This window comes from Thyridium curvatum (assembly GCF_004353045.1).
Source record: "Thyridium curvatum strain D216 chromosome Unknown NODE_36_length_377547_cov_81.061009, whole genome shotgun sequence".
Classification (NCBI taxonomy): Eukaryota; Fungi; Ascomycota; class Sordariomycetes; order Thyridiales; family Thyridiaceae; genus Thyridium; species Thyridium curvatum.
The window spans coordinates 58,195-85,201 of NW_022156791.1; the positions used below are offsets into that span (position 1 = coordinate 58,195).

At 57.4% G+C, this 27,007-nt stretch overlaps 8 protein-coding genes across 8 annotated transcripts; 4 read left to right on the forward strand and 4 right to left on the reverse strand.

The window, feature by feature from the left end:
* Nucleotides 1-126: 126 nt before the first annotated feature.
* Nucleotides 127-510, reverse strand: E0L32_006356 (uncharacterized protein; the record flags this gene model as incomplete). Its single annotated transcript, XM_031140980.1, has 1 exon — nucleotides 127-510. One exon carries the CDS (start codon nucleotides 508-510, stop codon nucleotides 127-129), a length of 384 nt encoding a protein of 127 aa, XP_030994867.1.
* Nucleotides 511-2,414: 1,904 nt separating this feature from the next.
* On the forward strand, nucleotides 2,415-4,960 carry E0L32_006357 (uncharacterized protein; the record flags this gene model as incomplete). Its single annotated transcript, XM_031140981.1, has 2 exons — nucleotides 2,415-2,475; nucleotides 2,547-4,960. The coding sequence occupies 2 exons, from the start codon at nucleotides 2,415-2,417 to the stop codon at nucleotides 4,958-4,960; spliced, it is 2,475 nt and encodes an 824-aa protein (XP_030994868.1).
* Nucleotides 4,961-5,793: 833 nt separating this feature from the next.
* E0L32_006358 (uncharacterized protein) lies at nucleotides 5,794-6,636 on the reverse strand (the record flags this gene model as incomplete). Its single annotated transcript, XM_031140982.1, has 2 exons — nucleotides 5,794-5,949; nucleotides 6,106-6,636. 2 exons carry the CDS (start codon nucleotides 6,634-6,636, stop codon nucleotides 5,794-5,796), a joined length of 687 nt encoding a protein of 228 aa, XP_030994869.1.
* A 688-nt stretch (nucleotides 6,637-7,324) lies between these two features.
* Nucleotides 7,325-8,889, reverse strand: E0L32_006359 (uncharacterized protein; the record flags this gene model as incomplete). The annotated part of the gene is made up of 2 exons (XM_031140983.1): nucleotides 7,325-8,720; nucleotides 8,783-8,889. The coding sequence occupies 2 exons, from the start codon at nucleotides 8,887-8,889 to the stop codon at nucleotides 7,325-7,327; spliced, it is 1,503 nt and encodes a 500-aa protein (XP_030994870.1).
* Nucleotides 8,890-10,163: 1,274 nt separating this feature from the next.
* E0L32_006360 (uncharacterized protein) lies at nucleotides 10,164-12,554 on the forward strand (the record flags this gene model as incomplete). Its single annotated transcript, XM_031140984.1, has 9 exons — nucleotides 10,164-10,190; nucleotides 10,284-10,405; nucleotides 10,580-10,798; nucleotides 10,906-11,033; nucleotides 11,126-11,376; nucleotides 11,460-11,521; nucleotides 11,591-11,865; nucleotides 11,979-12,036; nucleotides 12,134-12,554. The coding sequence occupies 9 exons, from the start codon at nucleotides 10,164-10,166 to the stop codon at nucleotides 12,552-12,554; spliced, it is 1,563 nt and encodes a 520-aa protein (XP_030994871.1).
* An 866-nt stretch (nucleotides 12,555-13,420) lies between these two features.
* Nucleotides 13,421-15,952, reverse strand: E0L32_006361 (uncharacterized protein; the record flags this gene model as incomplete). Its single annotated transcript, XM_031140985.1, has 5 exons — nucleotides 13,421-13,444; nucleotides 13,538-13,978; nucleotides 14,042-15,289; nucleotides 15,531-15,756; nucleotides 15,846-15,952. The coding sequence occupies 5 exons, from the start codon at nucleotides 15,950-15,952 to the stop codon at nucleotides 13,421-13,423; spliced, it is 2,046 nt and encodes a 681-aa protein (XP_030994872.1).
* A 3,881-nt stretch (nucleotides 15,953-19,833) lies between these two features.
* On the forward strand, nucleotides 19,834-21,038 carry E0L32_006362 (uncharacterized protein; the record flags this gene model as incomplete). Its single annotated transcript, XM_031140986.1, has 2 exons — nucleotides 19,834-20,210; nucleotides 20,258-21,038. 2 exons carry the CDS (start codon nucleotides 19,834-19,836, stop codon nucleotides 21,036-21,038), a joined length of 1,158 nt encoding a protein of 385 aa, XP_030994873.1.
* A 1,912-nt stretch (nucleotides 21,039-22,950) lies between these two features.
* On the forward strand, nucleotides 22,951-24,105 carry E0L32_006363 (uncharacterized protein; the record flags this gene model as incomplete). Its single annotated transcript, XM_031140987.1, has 1 exon — nucleotides 22,951-24,105. The coding sequence occupies one exon, from the start codon at nucleotides 22,951-22,953 to the stop codon at nucleotides 24,103-24,105; it is 1,155 nt and encodes a 384-aa protein (XP_030994874.1).
* Between the last annotated feature and the right edge of the window lie 2,902 nt (nucleotides 24,106-27,007).

Here is a 27,007-nt window from a genome sequence, read left to right on the forward strand (position 1 = left end):
AACAATCACGCAGAGGATGAGGAGTAGTCAGTCGGCCTCACTCACCGCTTCGGTATATCCCAACCCATCCCATCCCATCCCTACGGTCCACTCGATCCCGCTACTGTCGCCCCGCGCGGGGCCATATCATGTCGGTTCGGGAGATTCAGAGAGTTGTATCCATTGTCGTCGTCGTCCGTCGGTGGCACCCCGGAAGTCGAAAATTGCTGTTGCCTGCTTGGCACGACTGCCCGTGAGGTGAGGCCCTCGAAACGTGGACTGCGGTTGCGGCTGGGCCTGAGGAGTGGGCTCTCCGCCGGGAGCAACCTCCCATTCGACGATGTCGGTAAAAGCTGCGTTTGCTGTCGTTGCTGCGATGGAGGGCGAGGCTATTATCGGTATTGCCCACCAAATTTGCTTGTTCCGAATTGGCATATCTGTGATGTTTAGGTGTGTGTGCTTGGTGGGCCAGCCTCGTGAGTGAGAACTGGGCGGGCTAGTAGTTAACTCCAGTACTTCGAGAAGCGTCATGTTTGAAGAGTAGTCAGACGGTGTCTTTCATCTATTCATTAGAGCCCGATGCAAAGCTGTCAGGCTGCTGAAGCGCGCCTCTTTACGCGCGCCCAGACCCATGGAACGGCAGTTGGTGATTGCCGGTGTCATGGGTCTATTAATACACCAGGTAAAAGACAAGACGTTGGACTACCTTGAACTTGCTACGAAGTACTTGTAGAAAGACTACAGTCTGTATCTTCTCGCAGAACCATTCCTAGTTGGTACACACAAGCACAGCGAGGACCCTGAAACACACAAAAAGCAGCCGCGGGTCTCCACGGGGAGAGCGCCCAGAACTTGGCTGGTGCTACTGTGCGGTGACATCAACACAGGGGGCGGTGGCGTATGTGAAACGTCTTCTTCCTAAACGAGATATCGATGTCTCGTGTGTGCTCAAGAGAAGAAGAGAGATGGCGCTCATCAGTCCATCCAGTGTGCAACACGAGTTAGGGTTTCGCTCACCGATCTTTTTGCTCGATAAAACACGCGGCGCACCTACGTCCTGCCGTCATCCGTTCGACGGCAGGCAATCAATCAATCAGACACATCAGGCCTTTGTGAGAGTGCAGACATGCACACATGGGATGATCCGCTTGTCGTGTTTTGGTGAAGCACGACAGCGGCAGCGCCACGGCCGCATCGGGTCAGCGCTTAGATACATTCGCCTGGCAGTCAGAAAGGAGGACTTCCCTGTAGGCTGCTTGGCAAGGAGGCTTGGGCTGGGGTCTGGCATCGCCAAGAGTTTTACAAGTACGCAGGAGACCGAGACTGCCTACGACGACGATGGCTGAATCGCGCGCCCGATCCGTTTTGTTCGTACAGCGGTGAGGGTCGCAACAGAGGGCGAGTGCGCCTGTCGTCGGTCGGTGTTTCTCACTGTTCAGATTCAAGAAGGGTCTGCTAGTTTGGGTATTATCAAGCAGAAGCCGGCCGGGAGAAAAGTTCGGGCAGTGCATGCCATGGGATGGGAAAGAGAGTGCCGGGTCTTGCGAATAAGAGAGGCCGATGGTGGGGGACGGTTGTCCTTGGCATGCGTTAGTGCTGGGGGGTGTTTACGCAATCCCCCCGTGTCCAAAGTGGTGTCGTCAGGATGGGATGGGATGAGATCTGCCCAATAACGACCGTGACGGCCTTCACTGTTTTCTGTCGGTGATGCTGCCAAGAGTGCCGTAGTTAACTTCAGAGGCCAGAACACTTATTAGTGACAAAGAAAGGCTAGTTATCGGGTGCGCAGGATGACAAACCCTTGGAAAGGCTAAACTTCCCACGCAGGATAAGACAGGCCACGCGGACAGGGGACCAGCCAAGACCCCTAGTGAGAAAAATCAGGCTCTGCCACAGCCCTGGAAGAGGAGCACGGATTACACGGAGGCGTTTCTGGAAAGCGGAGGTCCCGGCGAACCGAATCCTCTCCTGTGGCCGACTCGTACAGCCAAGCTGACAGCCGTGGATCCATCAGATCGATCCTTGTTAGTGCGTTGAGGCTGGTGGTTAGTTAGCGGTTCAGTGGTCCTCCGTACAACCAACGTACAGCGCAGAGAATCCCCCACCCGCCGCTGTGTTGCTAAATCCGTCCCTGGCCATACATTACAGCCAACCGCCGCCCCCATCCGTCCCTGTAACAACTCGGTCGATCAACATCTTGCACTGCTGGTTGATTGATTGATTGATTGATTAATTTGCTTCTCTCTTTTCTGTCGTTCCAGTCTTTCGCTTTTCTCCGCAAGAGTGCCTCACACATCCCTTTTCTCATGGAGGCGACACAATAGGCGGCGCAGCGATCTACCTCGACAGGCTCTTCCTGTCTCTCTCTCTCTCTCTCACCCATCATCCGCCCGTCCTCCACAGAACAAACCTCCTAATCACCTACTTCCTTTAATATGCTTATCTTGAGGATAGCGGCTTGCCTCGCCGCCTACCTCTTCATCCAGACATCGATAGGTATGTAGTCATCCGATCCCGTTTGTGGCGACACCTCTGGCCGCGGTCCCTGACGGTATTGGCTCCTCCAGCGCATTCGACGCAAAGAAATCCGCTACGAAGCATCAGCCGCCTCGAAGAGCCGGTTCTCCATACTCCATCACATCGTGTCCACGCGGCTTCGACATTCGAACTGTCATTTCTCCTCCAAGATGTCCACCAGAAGGTGAGGTTATCGCTGCAGCCGAACCACGACATCCTGCCCCGTGGCGCTTCTATCCAGCATCTGAACGATGACGGGACGGTGACCATTGAGGAGATCAATCGCCACGACCACAGGATATTCCGGGGCGATACCTTCGTAAGGTATCCCGGGCATTCGGAGTGGACCAACGTCGGATGGGCGCGAATCAATGTTCACCGCGATGGAGACAAACCCGTGTTCGAGGGCGCATTCCGGATCGATGGAATACAGCATAACATCCATACAGTTGCGCATTACCGCGAGGACAGACTACGGGGCGATCCCGAGATACTGGGGCAGGCGGATGACCAGATGATCGTTTGGCGCAACTCGGATATCATGAGAAACGACGACGCGAACCTCCCGGACGAGTTGAAGAAGCGAGGTACGACGGGCCCCTCGTGCACTTCGGATCATCTGGACTTCAACATGGACAAACGCCACCCCGTCTACTCGACGGACCAAGTGACCGACGACGGATACCAGTCCATCCCCGCGCGGTTCCTTTTCGGCCGAGACATCGACCAAGGAACCAGTGGCAACGGAGCGGGCGTGAACCTGGGCTCGACCATCGGCAAGACCGCCGGGTGTCCGACCACGAGAAAGGTTGCTCTAGTAGGTGTCGCGACCGACTGTACTTATACGGCCAAGTTCCCCTCCAAGGCGAACGTGACCGCCAACATCATCCAAGTCGTCAACACTGCCTCTCAGCTGTACGAGAGCACTTTCAACATCTCCCTGGGGATCCAGAACCTGGTCATCAGCAACGAGACATGCCCCGGCACACCCAGGCCGGATCGACCTTGGAACGTCGACTGCAAGGGGGGCCAGGCGTTGACGATGCTCGACAGGCTGAACCTGTTTTCCAAGTGGAGGGGCCAGTCCACCGACAACAACGCCTACTGGAGCTTGTTCAGCACGTGCAGCACCGACACGGCCGTGGGTCTCGCCTGGCTCGGCCAGCTTTGCGTCCAGGGATCCCAGGACGACACTAGCAACGGCAGGAACCAGACGACAGCTGCGACCAACATCATCATCAAGACCGCGGAGGAGTGGCAGGTCTTTGCCCACGAAACTGGCCACACCTTTGGCGCGGTCCACGACTGCGTCTCGCAGACCTGCAGCGACGGCACCGTGACGAAGCAGCAGTGCTGCCCGCGGAGCGCGAGCACCTGCGACGCCGGAGGAGGTTTCATCATGAACCCGTCTACGAGCCCGGACATTTCGAAATTCTCCCCCTGCAGCGTGGGCAACATCTGCTCGGCCCTCCAGCGCAACAGCGTCAAGTCGACGTGCCTCAGCAGCAACCGGGACGTCGTGACCATCAGCGGCGCGCGGTGCGGCAACGGGATCGTCGAGGCCGACGAGGACTGCGACTGCGGCGGCGAGGCGGGCTGCGGCAGCAACTCGTGCTGCGACCCCAAGACGTGCAAGTTCACGGCGGGCTCCAGGTGCGACCCGGCCAACGAGGAGTGCTGCACCCAGTCGTGCCAGTTCGCGTCCAACGGCACCCTGTGCCGCGCCAGCACCGGCGCCTGCGACCCGGCCGAGACGTGCAGCGGCTCCTCGGCCCTGTGCCCGGCCGACGTGACCGCGCCGGACGGGCAGGCCTGCGGCGACGACGGCAAGGGGCTGGCGTGCGCGTCGGGCCAGTGCACGAGCCGCGACCTGCAGTGCAAGACGCTCATGGGCTCCTTCACGACCAACAACGACACGTACGCCTGCGGCCAGGACGGCTGCCAGCTGAGCTGCGCCTCGCCCGAGTTCGGGCCCCGCACGTGCATGAGCAACATGCAGAACTTCCTCGACGGCACGGGCTGCGAGGGCGGCGGCAGGTGCAAGAACGGCAAGTGCCAGGGCTCGTCGCTGGCGCGGGAGATCGGCGACTGGTTCTCGCGCAACAAGAAAATCGTCATCATCGTCGCCAGCGTCGTCGGCGGCCTGGTCGTCATCGCCATCCTCAGCTGCTGCATCTCGTCGTACCGCCGCCGGCAGCGCAGGCCTCGCAAGGGCGTCGTCCCGCCGCAGCCGCAGCCGCCTGCTGGCTGGAACTCCTACGGCAGTAACCACCCGCCCGTCAACAACAACAACAACCGCTGGGCCGACCCGCGCATGACCGGCGGGTCGGGCCCGCAGCCGCTGCTGGGCCCGGACGGCGGGCAGTGGGGCGGTGGTGGTGCGCCGCCGCCGCCGCCGTCGTATTACCAGGCTGACCAGCAGTGGGGGCCGCCTAGGAGGCAGACCAGCGCGCGGTGGGCTTGATAAGAGCAGCGTGCCCGGGAGAGAGGAGGCAGAAAGAAGAGAGAAGATAATTGTTGTTTTTTTCCCCCACGGCGAACGCTTTACATATAACAGACACACACACACACACATATATACATATATCAAAACGACAACGACGAAAGCCTCCTCTGGTAGGACCTCATGAAACGGGGAGATGGGTCATCAAGGGCGGGGGGGATCCATTTACTGTTTTTTTTCTCTCTCATGTTGGGCATATATCAACGCATGCAAGGACCGAGAGCATGCTTCGTCTGGCGGGGGAAAAAGGGGGATCCGTCCGCTTGCAAGCAGGAACAGGCGAAGCTCTGATAACAACCTCATTAGTGGTGTTTGGCGCTCATCTCATCTGATATTTTTTCTTTTCTGTTATTGGAAGGGGTTTTCTCCCCTCGCGTCACTCAGGATGGGAAGGACATCTAACATCGGTCACAACGGATTTGGGGTCTGCGGATAAACTCAGGCACGGAACGGCATCAAAGCATCGAGCTGCTTCGTGTGTACTTTTTGGGTGGTGCTATGAATTGCATCGCCTCATCGTCGTCCTAGTTATAGAGAGAAATGCATACATTGTAACACCGCTATAGCTGGCGCTTGATCACGAACTTGGTCGTAAAAGAAGGGAGCGTGAACAGATGGAACTCTTGTCCGCGCACCAGGACCAAGACCGGCCACTCCTCGGCGCCATCCTCGCCGCCATCATTGCTGCCCTTGCCGACGACCTCGGTTTGCTTGCCGCCATCACCCGCAACAGCTGCCGATTCCATCGCAGCAGGTACATTCACGGAGCGCGCGCCCCCGGGAATGTACCCTGCCTAGGCGTGAACATTCCTGGTGCCGACGTCGCTCCGCCGAAATCCGGCGGCCACGGCGGTCCTAGCCGGGGCCTGTGGCTGCTGCGCCGAAGCCTCCTCCTCCTCCTCGTAGCCGCACATGATCTTCATGAAGTGCAGCCTCGTGGCCGGGATGCTCTGTGTGTGTGTGTGTGTGGTCAACATTGCACGTCAGGTGAGGGGGACTCGAGAAAGTTGGCCAGCCACGTGAACGAAATATCAAAAAAGGGGGGGGAAAAAAAGAAAAAAAAACAAGATGGAAGGGAAAGGAAAAGGGGGGTGGGGGGGCCTTACGTCTCCGCGGCTCTGCGCGTACATCATCAGCAGCTCGGGGCTGTCCAGCACGGCCATGGCGTTGCGCCTCCTCTCGGCCTGCGCGAAGGGCTGCTGGTCCGGCTGGTGCCGTTGCTGTTGCGGCTGCGGGAAGTGCTGCTGCTGCAGGTAGTGCTGGTGCTGGCGCCGCGATGGACCGCGCCGTGCCGAGAAGCCGTACATGGAGTAATCCGAGTCGTCGTCCTCCTCATCGTCCTCGTCATCCTCGTCGTAGTCGTCGTCGTCGTCGTACCCGGAGGCCGGGACGGCGTCGTGGTTGGTGCGGTAGGGGTCCTTGCCGCGGGCCTGGCGGTCGCGCATGGCGGGCGTGAATGACGAGAGGGGCTGGTTGGCGGCGGCACCGGCGTGGTGGCTGGACCGAGAGGAGCAGAACGAGCTGAAGAGGCCTGAGGAGCTGGACTGGGGAGACGGGCGGTAGCTTCCTCCTCCTCCTCCTCCTCCTCCTCCCGCTCCTCCTGTTGAGGGCGCTGGGGTGGATGGGCCGGCGGACATGGTGTGTGATGGTGATCTTAACGTTGGGCGTGATCAAGAGTGAGTGCCAGTTGGGGGGGTAAGGGAGCAAGCTGGGGTATGACGGCCTGCTCGGAATGATGATTGATGTGATTGATGTAGACAAAATGCTGGATAGGAAGAGGACAGAGCTTGTCAAAGTAAAGCTGAGGTCACGCGTTGGTGGGTGTGAACTCTCTTGTTTAGAGTAGTCAAGCTGAGAGGCCGAATGCAGTGCAATCAACGTGCCAGACAATAAAGGGATGAGCTGGGACAACGCAAGAACTGCTGTTAACTGTTGTTGAAGAGGTCTGATGATGTTTGGTCAATCAGAGGTCTTGGTTGACTCGACGCAGGAACAATGGCATTGTGTGGAAGTCAGTCACTCGTCCTCGAGGTCGACTCGATCAGCTCTATAAGAAAAATGTGGGGTCTAGCCCCGGCTGGTCACGCCTCCTCACTGACTTGGTGATTCCTCCTCTTCCAAGATGTCTCACTTCCAAGATAAGAAAACATGCAAGGCTGCTTTTCCATAAAAATACCTAATCTGGCACCTCTAAATAACCTCACCATGCCATAAGCCAGCCAACTTGATCCTCACGGATGTGTCCCTTAGCCCAGCCATTACATCAACTCGGTCAGTCCCCTCGAGCATCACTTCTGAACCTCCAAACCGAATGGTTGATCCCCCTCACGACTGCCACCTCAGCATGGTCATGGACAGCTTCGTAAACACGGCCTTGCCCTCGCCGTTCCACTGACTCTTCTCGACGGCCACCTCCTGCTTGTCCTCGACGTTGACCGAGTCGGCGCGCGGGCCCGTGATGTGGTAGACCTTGACGGGCGCCTTGATGCCCCTGATCTCGGCCTCGAGGTCCTGCGTCTCGCTGATGTTGACGACCACCATGCTGACCATGCCGCCGTCGTCGACGCTGGCGCTGACGTCGAGCCACGGCGCGCCCTCCTCGAGCACGCCCTGCAGCCAGGCCGGCTGCGTCTCGCCGCGGTAGCTGCCGCACCGCACGTGGCACCCGAGCGTCCAGCCGCGCATGTACTTGCTGAAGAGCAGCAGCGGCCACCACGTCGTCTGCCTGGTGACGCCGTCCCGGCTCGTCATGAGCGGGCTGATGACGTTGACCGTCTGCGCGATGTTGGCCATGCCCAGGTGCCGGCTCTGCCGCACAAAGACGTTGAGCCACACGGCCACGGCCAGCGCGTCGGACAGCGTGTACCGCTCCTCGGCGCCCTCGTCGCCCCGCGCCCGCTCCGGGTCCCACACGTTCCACTCGTCGAAGCAGATGCGCGTCGGCGGCTTGGAGGGAGGCACCTTGTTCTCGATGCGCGCCACGTCGATGAGGGCCGCCGCCGCCTGGATGGCGCGCTCGGCGCTCAGCGGCGCCGTCACGTTGCGCAGGTGGTCCTTGGCCGCCGTGTAGATGTGGATGCTGTGCATGTCGACCGAGCCGACGCACTCGTGCAGCACGTGGTGGTCCCAGCTGCTCGTGCCGTCCTGCCCGCACAGGACCAGCACGATGTCCGGGTCCAGCAGGCGCAGGGCTTTGGCCCACTGGAACGCCTTCCTGGCGTAGTCCTCCTTGGTCGCCTGCTCGACCTGCCAGGGGCCCCAGACCTCGTTGCCCAGCGCCCAGTACCGGACGCGGTAGGGCTCCTCGCGGCCGTGGCGCCGGCGCAGGTTGGCGTAGTGCGTGTCGCGCGTGCCGTTGCAGTACTCGACCCAGGCGAGCGCCTCGTCGAGCGTGCCCGTGCCCATGTTGAGGCAGATGTAGGGCTCGACGCGCTGCTCGCGGCCCTCGCCGAGCGCGTCGAGCCACCGCATGAACTCGTCCGTGCCGAACTGGTTCGTCTCGGTGCCCAGCCAGGCGAGCTCCGGCCGCGACGGCCGCTGGTCCCGCGGGCCCACGCCGTCGAGCCAGTGGTACGTGGCCACGAAGTTGCCGCCCGGGTACCGGATCACGGGGATGTTGAGCTCCCTCAGCGCCTTGATGACGTCGGTCCGGAACCCGTTCTCGTCGGAGAGCGGGTTCCCGGGGTCGTATATGCCGCCGTATATGCAGCGTCCCATGTGCCTGGGGCGCAGAGTTAGAACCATCCACGTAGCTGGTGTGTCTGATACATGGTCTGCACATACTCGGTGAACCCTCCATAGATCATAGGGTCAATCTTGGACAGCTTCTTCAGGGCGTCCACCTCGATGACTGGCGTCTCGCCATCGTCAATTCTCGTAAAGGTTGTCATTGCTAGGTACACTCGCTACGCTTGCTCGAAGAAGAGAGAGAACGGTTGTCTGATATCACAAAGAGTCAGGCCAATAGCGGGCAAGAAGCAGCCAGGGTTCGACGGACAGATGCACAATGATCTCAGATGGCAACCTTGGAACACAGTTTGTGTGCGAGTGTGTGTGCCCCCCCCCTCGAGGCTCGAGAATGGCCCGGACTACCACGCGGGCTTTGCTGGGATGGAAAATCAGTTCTCTTAGCTCTCGCTCGCCGGGTTTGGCAGGCCGAACTATCGTCTGTCGTCTGCTCCGCAATCGTCCCAGTTCATGCGGCAGTTTGCGATGCATCTCGCCGTCCCTAAGGAGGAGTACCAAGGAATGATGCAAGCCAGGGTGGCGGACCCTCCCTCGGGGGGGCGCTGCCTCGAACGGCGATTGGCGCGCATATGCGACTTACACCAAGAGCTCCCCCTCCCCCGGCATGGTGACGGCACTTGTGCTTAGACAATCGACTTTCTTCCCCCCGCGTCGCGAACACATGGAGCTGCTGCCCGTTTTCGCCTGACCCCACTGTAGCTCGATCTGATGGCCCCGTCTTCCCCGGCTTGGACTGCCATTCCTGGGCAGACGCCATGGACAGGCCAGCTCGTGATACGAGGAGGAATTCATCCATTCCCAATTGCCAACCTCAAGCCGCGACCCGGTTTCTGGGAAATGATACCCCGAACGAACGGACGGCGCAGTCTGAAACCTTATGACTCTTTAGCTCGCAGCGTTGCAGGGCCGTTCATTCAATGGACTCTCTCCGCACGACTCCAAACTCCGACATGCAGTGGGACCTGGGACCGCTTGGGGGAAGGAGGAGGAGCAAGAGAGGACTCCTCGGCAACGTTGAAAGATCACGTACAAAGTGCAAACCCCCTCGACCAGACTAGCGAAGGGGATCGGGTTGCGTTCCGTCTGCGATGCCCATGTGGTTGGCCCAAGCGAGGCCCCCAGGATCCCCGGCGTAAAGAGAAATGATTGCCGCCATTGTGTGTTGATGGTTCACATGTCCCCCCAAAGGTGAATTCCCGGCCCTCTTTGCCGCCAAGATGCATTTGGCATATATATATATATATATATACCAGAACAATAAAATGTAACCTCCCCCAATTGCTGTCGCCAACCTGGGTTTGTTTACTTTTAACACCTGGGCTCCGTCCATTGTCGACTTGCACCCCATTGCTCTGGTACACTTTACACGAGAATACTTTCAAAGCCCTTTCTTTGCCAGAGTCGGACAACTGTCGCCATGCCTCTGAAACCACGGGTCTACCAGGTAATGCTTCCGTCTGGGTTTTTGCAATTTCCTCACCCAGCTGCGCCTGGCAATTGCTTCTCTTTGGCTAATGTCGGTGACGCTGCCGCGTAGTTTCTGGTAGGCGTCTTCGCCTCGATGGGCTCCGTCCTGTTCGGCTACGATCTCGGTGTCATCGCCGAAGTGGTGGCGAGCGAGTCTTACCACACCTTGTTCCACCCCAACGAGGACCAAACGTGAGTCTTGGCCAGGCTTTGTGGTGACCTGTCGAGATCAAGAAAAGCGCCATTCGCGGATTCACTATTCCGCCCAGCACGATCCGGTCGTGATACGCGCCACTCTTGACCATTCCCCGTCACAATGACTTACAGAGACAGTTTTGGCTAACGGATGGTAATTGTCTTGCACAGCGGAGTCGTGGTCAGCCTCTTCACGGGCGGTGCCTTCTTCGGAGCCTTCTTCGCCGGTCCCTCGGGCGATTGGTTCGGACGTCGCTACACCATCGTCCTCGGGAGCTTGATCTTCATCCTCGGCGGTTGCCTCCAGACGGCCGCGCAGTCGCTGGCATATCTCTGGGCTGGTCGGTGTCTCGCCGGAGTCGGCGTGGGTTTCTTGACTATGATTATCCGGTGAGTACTCTCTCCGTCTTACACAGGACTCCGGAACCTTGGACGGCGGTGTGCTGATGCTAATCGCTTCCCGCAGTGAGTCTTGAAATCTTGCTTTCCACAGGCAGAGACAGCTTTATCCACCAGGGGCTGACACATAAGATCCCACACCGCGCAGCTGTCTACCAGGGAGAGATTGCACATCCCGACATCAGAGGCCGAGTGACTGCCCTCCAGCAGTTTTGTCTGGGCATCGGTACGTCTAGCCACTAGAAACACCCTCAGCTCTAGAAACCACCCACGTCCCCACTGCATGCATAGCCTAACATATATCTTTTCACCTTACAGGCGCACTCGTCGCCGGCTGGATCAGCTACGGCACCTTCAGGCTCCACGGCTCGGCGCAGTGGCGGATCCCCCTGGGCATCCAGCTCGTCCCGGCCGTCGTGCTGGCCGCCCTCATCCTGTTCTTCCCCGAGAGCCCCCGCTGGCTGATCGACCACGGCCACTCGGAGAAGGGCCTGCGGACGCTGGCGAGGCTGCACGCCAACGGCAACGTCGACGACGCGTGGGTGAGGGCCGAGTATGCTCAGATCCAGGTATGTGCCCACCCCCACCCCCTCCAAGGCTTCGGCAGAGCTCAGGGGCGGGGAAGACTGATACAGTCTCGAATTGTCTGTAGGAATCCATCACCTTTGAGCACGAGAACGAGGCCAAGAGCTACAAGGAGCTCTTTACCAACATGTTAGTCCGCCCCCCCTCCCTCCCCATGTGTATGTGAGTGGGCACGGGGTGTGCTGAGCCCGCTGGCAGCTCCTCCTTCCGCCGCCTCTTCATCGCCTGCGCCCTGCAGGCCTCGGTGCAGATGACGGGCGTCTCGGCCGTGCAGTACTACTCGGTCGCCATCTTCGGCCAGATCGGCATCGACCCGGACAGCGCCCTCAAGTACCAGGCCATCAACAACGTCCTCGCCCTCGTCGCGCAGGCCATGTGCATGCTCTTTGTCGACCGCCTCGGCCGCCGCCGCCCGCTCATCGCCGGCAACCTGTTCAACTGCCTCACCTTTATCATTGCCACCGTCCTGATCAGTACGTCGTTGAGCTGTCTTGCTTGCTTTCCCCCCTTGCTCCCTTGACCTGCCGGTCGTCGGCCCACGGAAAATAATAAAAATTGCTGACCCCTTTTTCAACGTCTGAAACAGCCCAGTTCCCTCCCGACACGAAGCAGAGCGGCAGCGCAGGCTGGGGCTTCATCATCGTGTGAGTAAAGCCCCAGTCTCGAGATATAGTTCCTCCGAGACACAAAAGCGACGGTATACTGAACACTGACACAAAACCCTCCCCCTCCCGTGTGCAGGACATGGCTCTACAACATCTCCTTCTCCGCCACCTGCGGGCCCCTCTCGTGGATCATCCCGGCCGAGATCTTCGACACGCACACGCGCTCCAAGGGCGTCTCCATCGCCACCATGACCTCGTTCGCCTTCAACACCATGATCGGGCAGGTCACCGACAAGGCCATCCGGCGCGTCGGCTGGCGCTACTACCTGCTCTTCGTCGTCTGCAACGCCACCAACGCCCTCTTCTTCTGGGCCTTCCTGCCCGAGACCAAGCGCCTGCCCCTCGAGGAGATGAACTACCTCTTCACCAACGCGCCCTGGATCGTGCCCGGCTCCGACCGCGCCAAGTACTCGGCCGGCATGGCGGCCGACATCGAGAGGCGCGCCGGCGAGCTGCGCGAGAAGGGGGCGCACGAGGAGCTGGCGGAGGGGCACTAGAGAGAGAGAGAGAGATAGCGATGATGCTCGATGGTGGTAGGGGGTAGGTCTGTGGTGGTGAAAAGAGAGAGACAAGAGGTGGGATCGGAGACGTTGGACGAGAGATGCTGGGGATGTAGGAATTAGAGGAGAGATGGGCGGGGGCAAAAGGCCGTTGATGTTCTGCGCTGCAACTTCCAAGACCTAGGAACAAGCAACAAAGTAATCTAAATCACCTTAATCACAAAGCCCTTCCGACAGGCAAATGTCAGTCAGGTAGTGGTAATTGTGGACAGCAAGCCTCAAAAGCGTGCTGCACCTTGAATTCTTCGCTATCACAAAAAGACAAAATCAAATGATGTATGTCCTGGCTGAATTCGCACGTAGAATGACCAAGTCCGGTCAGCTGAAAACAACGCCTTTTCCTCCCTCCCTTCCGAAAAAAAAAGACCAGACACAACAAACCATAAGAGTAGATGTATCTCTTGTGTATGTGCGACAAAAGAAACGACCGTTGCTGGCTGCCATGCCAAGAGGATATCCTGCCCCAAAGGATGGAAACCCCAGTCCACACAGCTCAGCCCGGCCTCGTCATTCCTGTCGATATTGTCGGTAAAAGTACACGGCGTAATGGTGACTGCGCCAATTTGTCGAAAGAACATGCTTCGTACAATGCGCCGAGCCTAGGCGAATCCTTGATCATCATTCCGGAGCTGAAAGGTCGTCATCATGGCCCGTACGTCGCTGTCGTGATGCAGCATCACAATGATATGAGTCGGTGTATTTGACAGACGCAGTAAGAGAGATGGAAAGCGATGTATGTTCGAACAGTCGCCTTTCTGTCTTTACCGGTATTGATTATTGCGATCTGTCTCGATCGGAAATCATCACCTGAAATTGATGACAGCCAGCTATACACGTTCAATTGTCAGTAAAAGCACTAGCTAGTGTCAAGGCAGTGAAGCTAGCAGCTGCCACTAGTAGAGGGCAGGTTAGCAACATACCCGGCTGTTGGCGCCATAAGCCAGCTTTTGACCGTTTGCATCCCAACACAAGGAATAATGAGTCTCCTCCACTTCCGAGTCGCTGTCCATCTTAGGACTGAGCCAGCCCGGGTGGGGTGCCCTGCTCCAGCTGGCTCGGGGTATCGCGTGGTCGCCAACCTTCCAGATGAGGACTCGGTCTGTCGTGGCACCGGCAATAAAGGCACCGTCAGGGGTGAACGCTAGGGCGACGATGGGGAGGTCTGTGTCCATGGTCATTGAGCACTTGGGCTTGTTGTCGGGTTGCCGCGCGTTCCAGATCGAGATGGCGCCGTCTTCACCCCCGGAGGCAAGTAGCCTCTCATCATCGGCAGGGTTGGACTCGAGTGGTTGCCACATCATGGCGGTGATGACACCGACGTGGGCCGAAATGGAGCGGCGCTGACCTGTCGCATCCCAAAGCTATTCGATCGTCAGTAAAACCCCCACGTTCCGGCACATACTTTCATTGGTTGTGTGGCTTACATCGATCACACCCTTTTCACTCGCCGTGGCTGCAAGTTTCGATCTCCAATCGAATTGCACCATGGCAAAGCTGTCGTCTTTCCGAGTGTCGAATTGCCTATTCTCGACAATGGTATCCCCCGTGTAGCGGAGAGAGATGAGCAGCTCGCCGCCACACAGGAGGAACTCGGTCTCGCTGGTCCAGGCGGCGTCCAGGGGAGGATCCTGGCCGAGATCGTGGTGGGGCAACGAGTAGGTGGCGGTGGTCGAGGTGGTAGAGGAGAAGATGGTGACGATAGCACCGCCGTTCTCGGGCGATATGGCCAAGATGGACATGTTGTTGGGGTTCCACCGCAGCTTGAAGATGGGGGGCTCCTGGACATTGAAGGTGGTGATCTCGGTGCCGTCAGCGCCCCAGATGCCAATGTGGGCCTGGTTGGCGCCGGCCTCGGTGGCGACAGCAATGGCAGAGCCGTCCCAGTTCCAGGCCATGGCGGTGACGGTGGCATCGCGCGGCAACGAGTCCTCGACGAGGCTGTTGAAGGGGCGGTTGACGCCGTTCACGTGATCCGCGGCAAGCTCAGCGTCGGTGGCACGAGAGACGGTCCAAACGCGGGCTAGCGCATCTGTTCCGGCAGCCGCCAGGATGGATGGGTCCCTGGGGTTCCACTCGCAATGCAGAACAATAGGGTTCTCGTTAGCCCGCAAAGCTGACGTTTCCGCCCCTGTAGCGGTCCCTGTCGTCGCCGCCGCCGCTGTCGTGGTCGCTGTCGCTGTGGCTGCCGCCGTTGCTGCTGCTGCTGATGACGACGATGACTCGTCGGGCGTCAGGCTGAGAAAGATGGTTTCCGTGGTGAGCTCTTCGACCTTGTCGATTTGCGTGCCCTGGTCTGGGCCGTCTGTGTTCCTGAGGGTGGGAGTCTGGGCGGGCTCGCCTTCCATTGGCGAGGGGTACGCGTGGTTGTCGGCGTGGCTGTCAATTTCCATGGGGGTGATGGCTGATTCCGCCCCATTCTCAAACCCGCCGTTACTCAGTCTTTGCCGCTTGGCGGGCGACCCGTTGGCCAGCGGTGCTTGCTGCTTGTCAATTTGCCGTTTGCGCGACTGTTCGACATCCTCAACCAGTGCAGCCGCTGCTGCCGTCGTCTCAGCGACAGCTTCCTCCTCCTCCTCCTCCTCTTCCTTGTGCTGCACAGGTGGCTGCACGACTAGAGGGCCAAAGACGCCCCGTAGTTCTTCTTCGGTAGGTGCCGCCGCATCATGGGCGACCTGCAAAAAAGCCGTCAGTGCCAGCACACACTACACACATGCCTCACACACACCCTCAATCCCGGCACCAGCAGATTTTTTGAGATGCAACGAGAGGTCGCGAAAAAGCTGTCCACCTCATCTCATCGTCGTAAAAATGCAGGCGGCAGCAGATTGAGGTGACCGACAAATCTCATCTTCGCGCATGCGGGATGAGAGTCGGGGTGGCGCGCAGGCGCGTGCAAGCAGATGCATGACATACCTGTGATTGGGAGTTGAACTCGCGCTCAAGGGAGTGATACAGCAGTCCTCGATTGATGACCGAGACTAATGCATGGCTCTTGACGTGAGGCGCAAATTCAAAATGCCGATGAGGCTCTTGGATGTGCCACTCCTTTTGAAACTTGGCGGCTGTCTCTCGATAATCTGTGTGGGAGAGATGGTAGGCGCGGTCAGTTTCCTCAGCTCTCACAAGTATGCGTGCAAACCTTGAGATGACCGTATCGGGCCAAGTGTGGGAGAGGGCGGCGGCGGCGGGTGATCACATACTTGCTTCTAAAAGATATCTAAGGCGCACGAAAACGTTGCAAAGTCAGCATCTACCGTGTCTAGAACGAGACCGAAGAGGACCCGGGCATGGCAGGGCCTGGCCTGCACCGCTGGTCCTGCGTGTCGTCGTGACATGAGGGTGAAGGGGGGCGAAAATGAGACGGACCTCCAGACGAGAAAATTGACCCTGTCCGAGTCGAGAAACTCCTTCATTGTCGGAGCACCAGGGCAGAGTCGGAGACAACGAGTACGTAGAGGCGCTCCAGGGCGAGAGAGCGAGGGCCCGGCGTGTTCGGGCAGACGTAGAATGCGGTGTTTGGATGTTGAAGAATGGAGAAAGGAACATTCGACGAGGTAGAGTAGCGGGAAGGGAAAATCAATCCTCGAAAATGGATGTTGTTTTTAGGCGACCCGGGGGACCACCTTGGACTCTGGACCGGGGCTGGCCTGGGCGCCAGGCAAAGAAGAGACAACCTTAGCTCCAGCAGTCGGTAGGGGTGGAGGATGCAGCGATGCTGGTTAGGTTCATTCGCCAGAGAGATGGGACACACACACACACGATGGGACTTTGCGTGCGCTCTGAGAGAGGGAGGGAGAGAGATGGGACGGCCACGGGAGACGCAGAGACACGCCCTTGCTCACAAATCCCCAGCGTGCCTAGGTACCTTTCTTAGCGTCAAGGTACCGGGGGAGCCACACCCACTAGACCTGGACCGGACCAAGATCTGATGACGGGCCACTCCCAAGTCCCTGCTTTTGACCTCCTTTCTACTCTCTCTTCTCGCTGCTGAAACTCGCGACTGGGAAGCCTGGGGGTTCTTAAAAGTCAGGAAAATTGAGTCAAGAAGAGTGGCTTTTCAAAGAGCCCCAAATCAACGCGGCTTTGGCTGCTTTTTGCAGTGAGAAAGGGGGCAGAGATCGAGCGCGCGGGTTATGCGGGAAAAGAGACCAAGAGATGAAATCGAGAAGAGCAGCCATGTCGAGCCATCTCGTGCCCAGCAAAACGGTACCTACTGCCTGCTGTCGTTGCGCTAGGATGGATGGGGTTTTAGCTGGTAGGGCCACAGCTTCGAGATCCACTGCTGCCACAGGAGTCCCTGCAAACCAAGCCCGTCTCCCCCCCGTTCCGCCCATCGTTTCCCACACCCACATTCACCCACCCACTCTCAATCAACGAATGCAATGCCTGCTTGCCTCTGGCTGCTGCTGCTGCTGCTGCTGCTGCTGCTGCTGCTGCCGGTCCTCTGAGTCCAATGCCAGATTTCCCATCTTGCCCGCCGCCAGCCAGTCACCGTCGGTTTTTAGTGGTTTCGCCCACACCAAGACGAGCCAGCGGCAAGGTACCGTACGCTTAACCCGTAACGTTCATGTCTCTCTTTGGGGAACGTACCCCGGTCATCGATTAAACCCCGGCTGCACAAAACGCAGCACGACACATCCACAAAAGACAAGAAGCCTTGGAAAAGAAAAGCGCCAAGTGCCCCCCCAAGTGTGCACAAGAAATCGCAAGGGAGAGAGAGGCAACCAATATCCCAGCACTCTTGTCTACCTACTTGTACATTAGTCTCCATCTCTTCGTACAGTACTCCGGACATGCACAGACACACACATGCGCAGCGGTAGAGGCCGCAACTCGTATCACTTTGCCCTTTTGGGCCAGCCTCATCGATCTTCACTCCATGCAGCGCCAGTCCAACATTATCGCACTCTTCAAATCTACCTGTTTTCCCCACTCCCTCACAGTCCTTAGGCTCTCCGTTTTTGTCTCACCGCATCACAGTGTACCTACCTGTCTTGTTGGGTTGGCCCCCTTTACAGTTCACATTCGGACAGCGGAGAGGTGGCCCGCATCCATCATCTCCTAGCAAACCTACCGATCAACTTGCTTCGTCCCTCCCTATATTCTGTGTGATCTGGGCCACTGCACTCCGTCCACAGGCGAGAGCAGGCATTCACGAGGGCCCACGATGCTACGAAGGACGTACAGCCCAAAGTGATGCTGTCCCGGAGAAAGATCGCAAAGATTGTTTCACCTCGCCCAGCATGGGTTCTGAAGAGCGGGTCGTGCGGAAGGATCGTTTGATGTTTTAAGGCGCCACTACGGAGTACACACAGGAGAGTGGGAGTGAGTGGGAGTGAGTGGTAGTGAAAGCAACCATCGTCGGCTCTTCTTGACCTGGAAGACACACACACACACGCCGCCAGAATGGGCTAGCAGAGTCAGTTCCCCCCAGCCACGGTACCCGCTACTACTTGGCCAGCTCCCCAGAACGGCACTCACCCGCTACCAATGACGGGACACATGGCGTCTCATCAGGTCACGCAAGCAGGCAAGCCAACGCGCGGAGACAAGAACCTGGGCCAAGTGGGGCGGCGGCGTGCAGCGTGCATGCGGATTTTCCCAAGCACCCAATCCAATCTGGCTGGATCTCGAGAGGTACGGTACGTACCGACATTCGAGAACAGGGAAAAGGCCTCTTGTCTGGCCCTGCAGCGGCGGGCTTTGTACATGCATCCGATACACTCAACTTGCCTGAACCAGGCGGTCAACTCGACCTGCTGGCCTTTCGATAAGCACTCCATAGCGGGCCACACTTTTGACCTTGACCGGTCACAACCCGCTTGCCTGCCATCAGAGGCCGGATAACCCTGTAGCGAACTGGAGATTGGACGGCGGCCCGAGATCGACCACTGGTCACCTGCGTATCTGCGGGATCTGCCTCGCGTAAAGACACGATTGAGGCAAAACCTTGAAGTTCAACCCAGCGTGTGCTGGCCCGTTCTGGATTCTAGCTCACGAAAGGACCAACAGCACGGTCCAGTGACGCAAAGGGGATACTGGTCGCATTCATACGGATGCATCTTGGAGGAACAATTACCGCCTTGTCGTTTCCAAGGGCAAAGGTATCCTTAGGGTTTTGGTATTGCGTGCGTAGTCATACGCTCCCTGCAGACCGACCTTCATTTGCCTCCACACACCCGTGTCCGTCAACCTGCCTTTGCCTACCACCCTACGAAGTAACTAGGTGTGCGGAGGGTAAAGTGGCTGGCTCATCCAGAATGGAGACACGCGCGACAAGACAGGCATACGTCCTGCAAGGGTGCCGTGGCACCGGGGTTTCCTGTGAGGATCTCATTAACGAACCCCTTTGATTGGACGGGCTCCTTTGACGTGCCTCATCAAAAAATAGCCCGATACACACACATACCCTTGTTTCAGAGGGGCGAGGGGCGAGGGAGGGACGGAAATGGTACGCCCTTATGCCCGACCGTACCTACAAGCACATACAAACATCAAAGTGGGTGATGAGAGTCCTTCTTCTGTCGCGTTGCAGCAATCCATTGACGAGGCATCGTGCACACCGAGGCTGGATCCATCATTGGCATCTCGAAAAAGGGCGTAGGTACACAGTTCGTTCCGCCAGCTACTTGACCATTTGGGTGGGAAACCAAGTAGAAGCTGCCGTCTTCCCCCTGATGTGGATCGCAGCTCAATTAAAGCAAGCACCTTATGGAGTACTGTACGAAGGTAATAAATTGAACTCGACAGTGGAGCAACAGAAAAAAGGAATAAAAAGGGACGAGCCGAGAAAGAAGATGGATGGATGCCTCTTAGCAAAATCATAGAGGGTTAGTATGAGGCTGTGTTAGTGCCTCGGAATCCCGACGAGGCGCCATTTGTAGGGAGCTCCTCCCTGTCTTCCACCACATGGCCCCTGCTTCGAGGACGCCGCCGTTTCCCGTCCGCCCCAGTTCAGTCAGCTACTCCCCCTGGCACGCTTGGTTCCCGTCTAGCCTGAGGCAACAGCGCAGCAGACTACGGAGTAGCAAGACTCGCCAACTCAAAAGACTGAACTGGCTCCAGAAGCAGCCAGCCAACCAGACGCATCCCGCTAGTCCCGACGCGACGCCATGTGAAAGGACAAAAAGACAGCTACCTACGATCAGGACTATCCCCGACTAGCAATCCAGCATCGCCAAACCCCCGACCTCGACGAGCACTCGACGCCGCGACCATGCCTCCACGATTAAATATCCCGCCTGTTACACGCATCATTCTGATTGCGCTTGTATTACAGTCGGTCCTCAGTGCTGCTATCCGCTACCGGCAATGGAGCGCGCAGTCCGAGATCGTCATCCCCTACCTCACACTGATACCCCAGCTGTCCCTGATATATCCATGGACTTTCCTGACCACATCGCTCGTCGAGAGCAACATCTTCACCCTCTCAATTGCTTGCATGACCCTCTACAATGGCGGTCGGTATCTTGAGCGTGCCTGGTCGTCGCGCGAGTTCGCCAAGTTCCTCCTCATCACATCCCTGATTCCGAACATCCTGACCTTTGGAATCATGATTCTGTTCTTTACCTTTACACGCAACGAGCGCTGGACGTATGTGATGACACCATGAAGACCCTTCCTATTGAACACAGTCACAGGAACACTGCTAACTGGAAGGCCATCTACAGCTTGACCACCATCGCCGGCACTATCCCTTTCCAGATCTCCTTCCTCGTCGCCTTTAGCCAGCTCGTCCCCGCGCACACGGTGACTCTCTTCCGCGGTATCATCTCGCTCCGTGTGCCTCGCTTCCCGCTTCTTTACATCGGCCTCGTTCTCATCCTCACCCTCACGCCGCTGCTCACCGCGGCCTCCTTCTTCCTGGCCGTCGTCGGCTTCATCACGAGCTGGACCTACCTGCGCTTCTACAAGACCGTCTTCCCGGATCTGGACGCCTCCCAACCCACCGCCCTCCGCGGCGACGCCAGCGAGACCTTTGCCTTTGCCGAGTTCTTCCCCAACGCCGTCAAGCCCGTCGTGGCCGGCGCGGCCGACCAGATCTTCAACGTGCTGGTGGCCGTGCGCCTGTGCACTCCCTTCTCCCAGGCGGACGTGTCGGCCGCCAGGGGGGACAGCTTCCTGCAGCGCGGTGTCCCGGGCAGCGCTAGGGCCGAGGCGGAGAGGAGGAGAGCGCTGGCCCTCAAGGCCCTGGACCAGCGGCTGCACGCCGCCACGGCGAATGTGGCGACCCGCGCGGCTTCCCACGCCGTGAACGGGCCACCCCAGCAGCCGCCTCCCGCCGTCGCGACGGGGCCCAAGGTGGAGACGCAGCCGCAGCCGGGGACGCAGACTGCTATGACGTCGCAGCCGGCCGGCCTGCTCGGCGAGACCAACTACTCGCCGGATCACGACTCTGGAGACAGCAGGTCAAATTCCTAGATATTGGATGAGACGAGGCGAAAGTTTTTGAGAAGATGAGCAGAAGCTTGGAGCAGGAGCAGATACCTGGAATAGCCTTCTGAGAATTCTGCGTGGTATTTTTAATACGAGCAGCCCTTTTCTGTACCCGGTTAGTGTCTGGAAATCTAGGAGAACCAGCGATCTTTTTTGCGATGGCAAGGCAGCGCGGGTCTTCACGACGTTTTCTGGCAATATGACCCACGGACATGGTGCATTATACCCTAGGGGTTGTAATCATAGACGGGCACGACGGAGTTGTGTTTTCTCTTGTTTCGTTTTGTATTGCAGGCTCGGCTGGTGACGACGAAAGGGCAAAAGGCTTGGTCCGTGGCATGGTCAGATATCGGTGCCCTGCATTTTACCCTTCCGCAGCCGCGCTGATAGTTCTATGGAATAGCGAGCATGAAGTTTTACCTTTCTTATTTTGGAATGCAAGAGTAGGTGACCAAGTATCTCCAGACAATTTTTTTTCTTTTTTTTTCACTTTCTGCGAGCTGGCTTACGATACCTCAGCCCGGACACGTAATACGAGGCGGGTCACGGTGACAAATTGTCCTGGGTCGCACCGCATCCTCTTGCGTCCGGGTCAATGCAATGCACGTAACGCCATATCCAAGAACGCTCGTGGTATGTGTTCCGCTTGTCAACCCGTTGTATAACGTGGGCGTGCGTGAAGTAGTATTCACACAGTCTTTGATGTCTTTCGAAGCTGCGAACCCGTCTCTTTCGAAAGAAGCAAGCGGGCGGTAGCTGGAGGCCAAGTAGCCTTGGATCAAAACAACACTGGCCACCTCTTTCCAGATATTCTGTAAAGATCCGCGGATTGGCTGATCTGCGACATCCTTGCGTCTCGTCGCCCTCCTTATCCGCCCCCTCAAGGTTCTGGGCCGAACGGGCCAGAGCCACGGGATGCTGATTTACGGAGGCGATTAGACGTCGGAGTATGATCGACGTCGGCGTCGCAGGAAAGGTTAATCCCTTTTCTTACCTCCTTCTCCGATCCCTCTCCAATCTGAGCAATCAAACGTCTTCACAACTGAGAACTGAGAAACCCGTGGTTTGACGGACCGACAGGTTGGAGAATTGTTGGTAAATTTAGAGGTGCACAGCGGGAGGTGACGATGTAAGTAAGTACCTACAGGTGGGAGTGAGGTTCGTGTTTGCATTGACCAGTGATAGTACACCTTCACCCCACCCTTCCTCAGCCAAATGGAGGGGTCCACCGCTGTCACGTGCAGCTTCGCAGTGCTTGGGCCGCGTTTATACGCAAGGAGTGAGCCCTGTTCAAAGAAGCACTTGTCTTGTTTGTAACCTCAACTTTCGAATTCGCCTTTTCCAAGAGCATGAAACCTGTTCCCAGCACCTCCATACCGCCTCATCCGCATCGCAAGTGCAAGTAGCGCCCAAAGATCGTCCCCGCGCAACATTTGCAGCTCGCGATCTCCCCCCGCGCTCCACTGATCGTTCCCACCACAAACAGTGGATGGGCAGCTATCGTGGCCGGGCCTCAGCCTCCGGAAGCATATGAGCTCTTCTGGACCCGACAATGAATCCTGTACTGACGAGCCGACAAGCGGATGAGCTGTACGTCGAGTTTCCCATACACTCCCCCGCCCCCTCTTGGACCTATGGTAGCCAGACCAAACTAACTTATGCCCATGTCTCTAGGCACAAGTCTATGATAGCTTACCTTGCGGCAAATGGCTTTCAAGAATCCGCCGCCGCCATGAGGGCGGAGATGAAGTTGGGAGAAGAAGAGTTCGATATTGAGACGACCAAGAAGTACGAAACCCTGCTCCAAAAGAAATGGACAAGTGTTGTCAGACTACAGAAGAAGGCATGCATATCCCCCCTGGATGTTGGGCTGGTCGCTAACCAATTCCTCTAGATAATGGAGTTTGAGACCCGAAATGCGACTCTGCAAGCAGAACTTGACAACATTTCACCTGCCTTCATCTCGAAACGCAGTCAAGATCCCACTTCCTGGCTTCCAAGGTCACCACCCCGCTACAACCTCGAATCACATCGCGACACGGTCAACTGCATTGCCTTCCATCCGGTCTTCTCTTCACTCGCCTCTGGTTCGGATGACTGCACGATCAAGATATGGGACTGGGAATTTGGCGAGCTAGAGAGAACGATCAAAGCTCATACACAAGCTGTACGGGATGTGGATTTTGGTGGTCCCAAAGGGGCTGTTCTCCTGGCATCCTGTAGTGCTGATCTGACGATCAAGTTGTGGGATCCGGCAGATGGGTATAAGAATATTCGCACCCTTCAAGGCCACGATCATAGCATCAGTACTGTGCGGTTCATCCCATCCGGCAATCTCCTTGTGAGCGCGAGCGGAGACCAAACACTGAGGATATGGGACACCACCACTGGATTCTGCACCAGGACATTGCACGGTCATACGGGATGGATCCGTGATGTCTGCCCTTCGGTTGACGGCCGTTACCTGCTATCTACTGGTAATGACCGATCAATACGCATGTGGGACACATCATCGCCCAACCCGGAGAACATCATCACGTTGGCCGCACATGAAAACGTCATTCAGTGCTGCGCCCTCGCCCCACCAGCGTCTTACAAGCACCTCGCAGCTTGGGCCGGGCTGAAAACGCCGCCGTCGACCAACTCGGCCGAGTTCATGGCAAGCGGTTCTCGGGACAAGACGATCAAGATCTGGGACGCTCGTGGTACCTGCTTGAAGACGTTGGTTGGTCACGACAACTGGGTCACCGCTCTTGTTTGGCACCCGGGTGGCAAATACCTGCTCTCCGTGGCGGACGACAAAACATTGCGGTGCTGGGACCTCAGCCAGGAGGGCAAGTGCGTCAAAGTCCTGACGGACGCGCACGAGCAGTTCATCACATGCCTTAGATGGGCGCCGGGAATTGTCAGCGATGTGCCCCAAGCACCGGCGGATGGAGCAGGCGGCCGCGGAAAGCCTCTTGATGGCAAGGGCCAACCGCCTAACACGCAGATACGTTGTGTTGTCGCGACGGGCAGCATGGATACCACTGTAAGGGTCTTTACAACGTAGAGTTGGTAGTTTTGTTGCTGTTGCTGCTGGAGGAGATACAAAAGTTAGAATGTGTGAAATGATACCATAAAAGTAACAGGGCAAACCTCGGTGTCTTGATTAACTGATCTGGCAGAATATCAAGATCTATTGATGGGCGGAGAGGAGCTTTAGATCGGGTGCATGTCAAGTACCTAGGTACTTGGGAAGGAGAAAGGGCATAAGGGATGCGACACCCAAGTACTTACTTGCTAGTGATATTATGAATGGAGGCGTTGTGGATGTTGTCAGGCTGGCGTCGTGGGGGATCTAGACTAGGTAGTAGGTAGCTCCGAGACAGCCCTGTTTCCGGGCATCGATGCACTAATAACACCATCTATGATCGATATTTGTTTTTTTTCGGCGCCTGCAAATCCTAAATGGCCTCTACACCACCTTGACCGCCGCCACATGAAGCGAGGCAAACGACTTACCGTACGGAGTACCTACACCATCATACAAGTACATAACTACCTTACCCCTGTCTCCGTCTCCTTGTCAAGGGATGGATGGATGGATGGGGTTGCCAATTGCCAGCAGGCAGGCAAAGCCCGTGGGCCGTGCCGTCCGCCGCCGGCCCAATTGCCAATTTCCATGAACACCCACACCACACCCCCTGCCCAATCTACTTGTACTTTACACCCTGGTTTGCCAGATCAGCAGCCGAGCGAGGAGAGTAGGTACCTAGATAAAATAAATAAAAAAGCTGAAACCGTTCGTACATCTCACCCACACCCACCTACTAGGTAGTTGCCTACTATGTACCCGAGAAAGTAAAAATGCCTGTAGGCATCATCGGCGTCATATCCGGGGGGGCTCGCCTGAATTTTTTGCAACAACCCTGGGCCAGGGTTGCGTTGGAGGGTGGGTGTGTACTAAAAGACATGTCAAGTAGATAAAAGGTGTTCCTTCTACGTAGAGCGCGAGAGAGAGAGATGCCATCAAGAAGATGAGAGCGCTGCGGGATGAAGAAAGGCTATCATCTTCTCGCCCGTGGCCCTCTGCTCTGTGGCAGCATTTGCTGTTTGTGCTGCTCGACCTGCAGGCAGAGAGGCGCCGGATGACATAGCTGGCGCAGGCCGCTCTGCCTTGCGGCGCCACCCGAGGAGCCGGCAAGACATCAGCTGGCGAGATCCTTGCAACAGAAATCCAAGGGGTGGCTGACCTGACTGTCTTGATCCTTGATGACTCCCACAACCTCGTGCTCTCTGTCCGATCTCATCGTGAATCATTCATGAACGGGTGTGCTCGAAATAGTGACAAGCCCCCCCCTAACAAAAAGGTTGCCAGGTGGTGTTGCGCCTACCTAGCAAAAAGAATAGGCGGCACGTGGCCCGTTCCAGAAGGGCATTAGCGAACATGCCGCCTGGGCCGGGTGTTTCCCTTTGACGGGAGAGCTGGATGCAGCTGCCCATATTTTCTCCAGAGTACCCTAAAAAACCACCCCCGTTCCCCTTTTTCGTTTCCCTGGCGGCCCCCCCTGCCCCCCCCTTTGACGGCTAGATCGGAGGTACGTACCTTTTTCTGGACCAGGATGGAAGCTTGGGTGCTTGGGTGCTGCTTGTCATGCTTGGGAAGGCAAAGCCGCACCCCGCCGCCCATTATAACGGGTATGTACGAAAGCCTGTGTGTCTCTGACTGACGCTACCTACCACACCACCACCACTCACTCTTTCGAGACCCCCCTCTTCCACCTTCCTGACTCGCCTGCCCTGGTGCAGACGGCCGGCGGGTCTGCCACATTCCTCCAGGGGCTTGTCTCTGGCTCTGGCATGCCACGCCGGCACGCCAGGCGGGGAGAACTGGCGTTTGCAAAATCGGAGGGGGGATCTGGAATGCACAGACAGCGACCTAGATGGGGCGCGACGCGGGTGAATCTAGATGGGTTTAAATGAGGCCATTCCCACTAACTGCCGATGTCGCGTCGACCTTCATACCAAAAGACGATGACGTACGTGGGAGCCGCAGATGTGCGTGGTCCTTTTGGAGGGCAGAGCTGTGATAGTTGATGCGCAGTGAGCCGAGGTGTCGCTACCAGATGGATGGATAATTGCGGGCGACCTGACACATGTCGCGTCGCCAGGCCCTGTGACGCCAGCAGCCTTTTCGAGTGCCGGTTTATTAAACAGTTTGCCTGGAAAATCTTAATGGCATGGGGTCGTTCGTGATAGATGGTCGTTCTACTTTATTTTCTGACTTTCATTCATATGGGTTCATCGGCACCTATATATTAAACCAGTTTGTTCCATATCCACGGTTGAGGGATTGACCAGGGAAACTCGGCCGGGCCGGCGCCAGGGGTACGAGATGATAGCAACGACGTTTCTTGTTGAGCCGGGCAAATTGGTTGCGCCCAAGCCGCGTCATATGTGCGATGAGGCCAATGTCTGATGATTGGCGAACCAAGAACTGGCGAAATAGGTTCTGGAGGATAATATGCTTTCTGAGGCGAGTAGTCAGCACGCAGAAGGGGAGGAGCGGTAGCGAGAACAGGGGGCGCCTTTGGCTGAGTACAAGTAGGCTCGCGGCCATATCCCAGAATAATTCCCGATGACGAGCAGGGCCCCGGACAGAAATGGGTGGGTGGGGATTGCAAGCTCAGTCCGCCATTCAACGTCGGCTGGACACACCGTAGTTTTAGGTAATGCGCCTATTCCGCTGTGAGATGGTTCGGATTGGATGTGAGTGATGTGGCATGGCACGCAGGAGCGGCGCTGCTCACGCCCCCTTTATTAAGTAGGCTTGGCTTGGCGGGCGGGATAAAAAGAAGCTTCGTTCATCAGTGGCACTGGCTGCTGCTGCTGCTGCCCACCATGACCAAACGCCAGCCATCATCCTCGACCCCTGTCGGTGTGTGTACTCCGTATGCGTGTGAGAGGTTGTG